General features: G+C 40.0%; 1 protein-coding gene across 1 annotated transcript in view; it reads left to right on the top strand.

Moving 5' to 3' along the window:
- Positions 1 to 3,441, top strand: part of LOC107182890 (membrane-spanning 4-domains subfamily A member 8-like) — an 18,114-nt gene that overhangs the window by 4,661 nt on the left and 10,012 nt on the right. The window contains exons 2-3 of the mRNA XM_015563129.1: positions 277 to 466; positions 2,754 to 2,876. Of these exons, the coding sequence (XP_015418615.1) occupies positions 278 to 466; positions 2,754 to 2,876 (312 nt within the window). The 5' untranslated portion in view covers position 277. The remainder of the gene's footprint in view (positions 1 to 276; positions 467 to 2,753; positions 2,877 to 3,441) is intronic.

The raw sequence follows: 3,441 nt of genomic DNA, 5'->3' as shown, positions 1-3,441 counted from the left end.
AGCTAAAACCGTTTCCCCTAAGACAGGCACAAGACAGGGATGCCCACTCTCACCACTCCTGCTCGACATAGTACTGGAAGTATTAGCCTTTGCAATTAGACAAGAAGAAGAAATAAAAGGCATCCAAATTGGAAAAGAAGAAGTGAAACTGTCCTTATTTGCAGATGACATGATATTGTACAGAAAAAACCCTAAAGACTCAATCAGAAGTCCTTTTTCAATGTAAACATTAATGCACATATGAGGGATGACTTTATTGCATTTATACCTTAACAGCATGAATCTGATGACTTCAGAAGGCCCCATAGCCAATTCTGTGTTTGTGATGGGAAGCATGTCTCAGGTGCCCGTGTATCCACTCAACCAATCCCAAGTCCACCAAATTTCTAGGAACCCACCTGGTTTGGAGCCGCCTGTGCCTATGCAACCTGCCCGGAGATCCTTAAAAGAGGCCAATGTTTTAGGGGTAAGTGAGATTTCATACTGTGTTCACTGGCCACATGGCTGGAGTCAGGGATGGGAGGAAATTTGGAAATACAGAAACTCCAAATCCAGCAAGTGGGGCTGGAACTGACCCAGTCTTGCCAAACTCAGGTCTATTAAGAAGCTCAGCTCTACAGCATCACCAGGGCCTCCGTGTGGGACCTTGTACTATCTATCTTGGGTATTTTAGTAAAGAGAAAGAAAAGCAAGAAAGAAGCAGTAAATTGAATTTTGGTCTTGTTGCCTGTATCCATGTTGACCCATGTGGCCTCTGGAAGAAGATGGGTCCAGTGAACCAGAAAGTAGATTCTAAACCCAATGTGCTGGGTGGGACAAGGGAAAGCCCATTTCATTGCTTGTGTGAATGAAAACACACTTGGATTCTCTGTTGTTGTTGTCGTTGTTGTTGTTAATCCTCACCTGAGGATATTTATCCATTGGTCTTTTAGAGAGAGGGAAAGATAGAGAGAAAGACAGAGAGAAACAATGATGTGAGAGAAACACATTGATTTGTTGCCTCCTGAATGCACCTGGATCAGGGCCTGGGCCTGGGCAGGGGATGAGCCTGCAACCAAGATACGGGCCGTTGACCAGAATGGAACCCGGGACCCTTTGGTCCACAGGCCAATGCTCTATCAACTGAGCCATACCAGTGAGGGTAAGACTAGTATGAATTCTGATTCAGACTGCCTGGGTTCAAATCCTAGCTTCACCCCCATATACAAGTCATAGTAATGTCAATGGATACAACCTGTATGGAGGGCTATCTGTATCTGCCAAATTTTAAAATACACAATAATTCAATTTCTGAGACTTGTCCTTCAGACATGCTTGTACACATAAGAAATATGACTTGTATGAGGTTATTTATTGCAGCTCAGTTTGTTATAGTGAAACTGGCACAAACTACCCTCACTGTCTTTTGCCTGCTGCTGTGAAGCCAAATATATGACACCGTTGCTGATGGAAGGAAGGAAAGTGATTTATTTAGGTGCTGACTACCTGAGAAGATGGCAGGCTCATGCCTTAGCAACCATCTTAACACCTCAGGATAGACAAAAGACTTTTATAGAGGGATTGTGGAAAAAGGGTATTAAGGCATTCTGATGACATTAGTTTCACATATCAGCTCTCATGGGTGTTTGATGATCTTTTTCATGTCTATCAGCACCTGTTTTTTTTCTCTCTCTGTGGTTTTTATTTCTGGCATCAGGATGTTACAGGCCTTGCAAGCCATCGGCATCTACTACACATTTATGGTAGAGGCCAGTGAAAAGGGGAACTGGAACTGCTTCTGCTTAAATATGAAATTATTAATATTTTAGACTGTAAGTTTTGTTAGTATATTCTTACTTTTACTCTTTGATTAATCAATTAGGAGTAAGGTTTTTTATACCCTATACTAGTGATTTCAAACCTTCTGAGCTCGGCGTGTCAGCATTTTGAAAAACCCTAACTTAATTCTGGCGCCGTGTCTCATATAGAAATTTTTTGATATTTGCAATCATATTAAAACAAAGACTTATATTTTTTATATTTATTTTATATATTTAAATGCCATTTAACAAAGAAAAATCAACCAAAAAAATGAGTTCGCGTGTCACCTCTGACACTCGTGTCATAGGTTTGCCATCACTGCCCTATACCCTGTTACAATAGGAAAAGAATGGAAACCACCAAAGAATTCATCAATATAATACCAGTTAAATCTATATATTATATGTCTAAAGAATGAAATGTGATGGCGCTATACAAAGGTTGCTTAGTCACATATATATATATATATATATATATAAATTTGATGAGGGAGAGAAGACCCAATCTAGTCCAAAACAATATTTCAAAGAAATAAAAGATGAGCACAAAGACTTATCTACAAAATGATGTTCATTGCAGTGTTATTTATACTATGGAAACATATTATACCTGCCTAATATATCTGGGCAATCCTTAAAAAAACATATATTCAGAGAATACTTAATACCATGGGACATATTCATCATGAAATATTAAGTTAAATATGCAGTCATTTTGTATTATCAGTGTATATATTTGAAAAAAATAATCGAAGGCTATACACCAAAATATAAGTGGTTGTTTTCTTTGAGTGGGGTGAAATTATGGGAAGTATTGTTTCAATTGTACATTTTGAATATGACTTTATTGACCAAGAAAACAAAATATTTATTAAAATTAAAAGGAAGCACAAGGGAGCAGGGTTAAGATTCAGCCTGAGCAACAAAGGTGTCAGCTTCTGGCTCCTCTGACAGGCCATCCAGATCCTGATCGGCCTGATACACATTGGCCTGGGCATCATCCTGGGGACCATGCTGCCTGGGACCTTCGTAAGTGTCTCGTTCTATAGAGGCTATCCCTTCTGGGGAGGCATCTTGGTAAGTAATGTCAGTCGCCCTGAAAGTGAGTTCCAGAAAGTGCCAACATACTCAGTTCCACCTTGGCAAGTGGTGTATTTGCTGCAGAAAATTTCCAGCCAATAGAGTACATGGGCAGCTTTCCAATTAGCCCACCTCAATAGAGCATGTGGGCTGTGAAACCAGCTCAGGCCTTGTTCACCAAGAATATTAGTCCTCTTGGGAAGCCACAGACTGGGTGGCTAAACAACAGACATTTATTATCTCAGTTCTGGATGCTGGAAGTCCAAGATTAAGGTGTGGGAAGGGTTGTTTCTCCCGTGGCCTTTCTCCGTGGCATGTAGATGGTCATCTTCCTCCTTGTGTCTTCACCTGGTTTACCCTTTGTGTGTGTCTGTGTCCTTATATCTCTTCTTATAAGAACATCAGTCATACTGGATTAGGGCCTACCCATATAACCTCATTTAACTTTAATCACTTCTTCAAATTTAGATCCTCTTCAACTTATGATGGAGTTACATTTCAATAACCTATCGTAAATTGAAAATATCCTGAGTCTTCCCTAGCTGGTTTGGCTCAGTGGAAA

The sequence above is a fragment of the Myotis davidii genome, unplaced genomic scaffold, assembly GCF_000327345.1.
Source record: "Myotis davidii unplaced genomic scaffold, ASM32734v1 scaffold818, whole genome shotgun sequence".
In the NCBI taxonomy this organism is placed as follows: domain Eukaryota; kingdom Metazoa; phylum Chordata; class Mammalia; order Chiroptera; family Vespertilionidae; genus Myotis; species Myotis davidii.
This window is presented reverse-complemented; position numbering and strand designations above follow the sequence as displayed.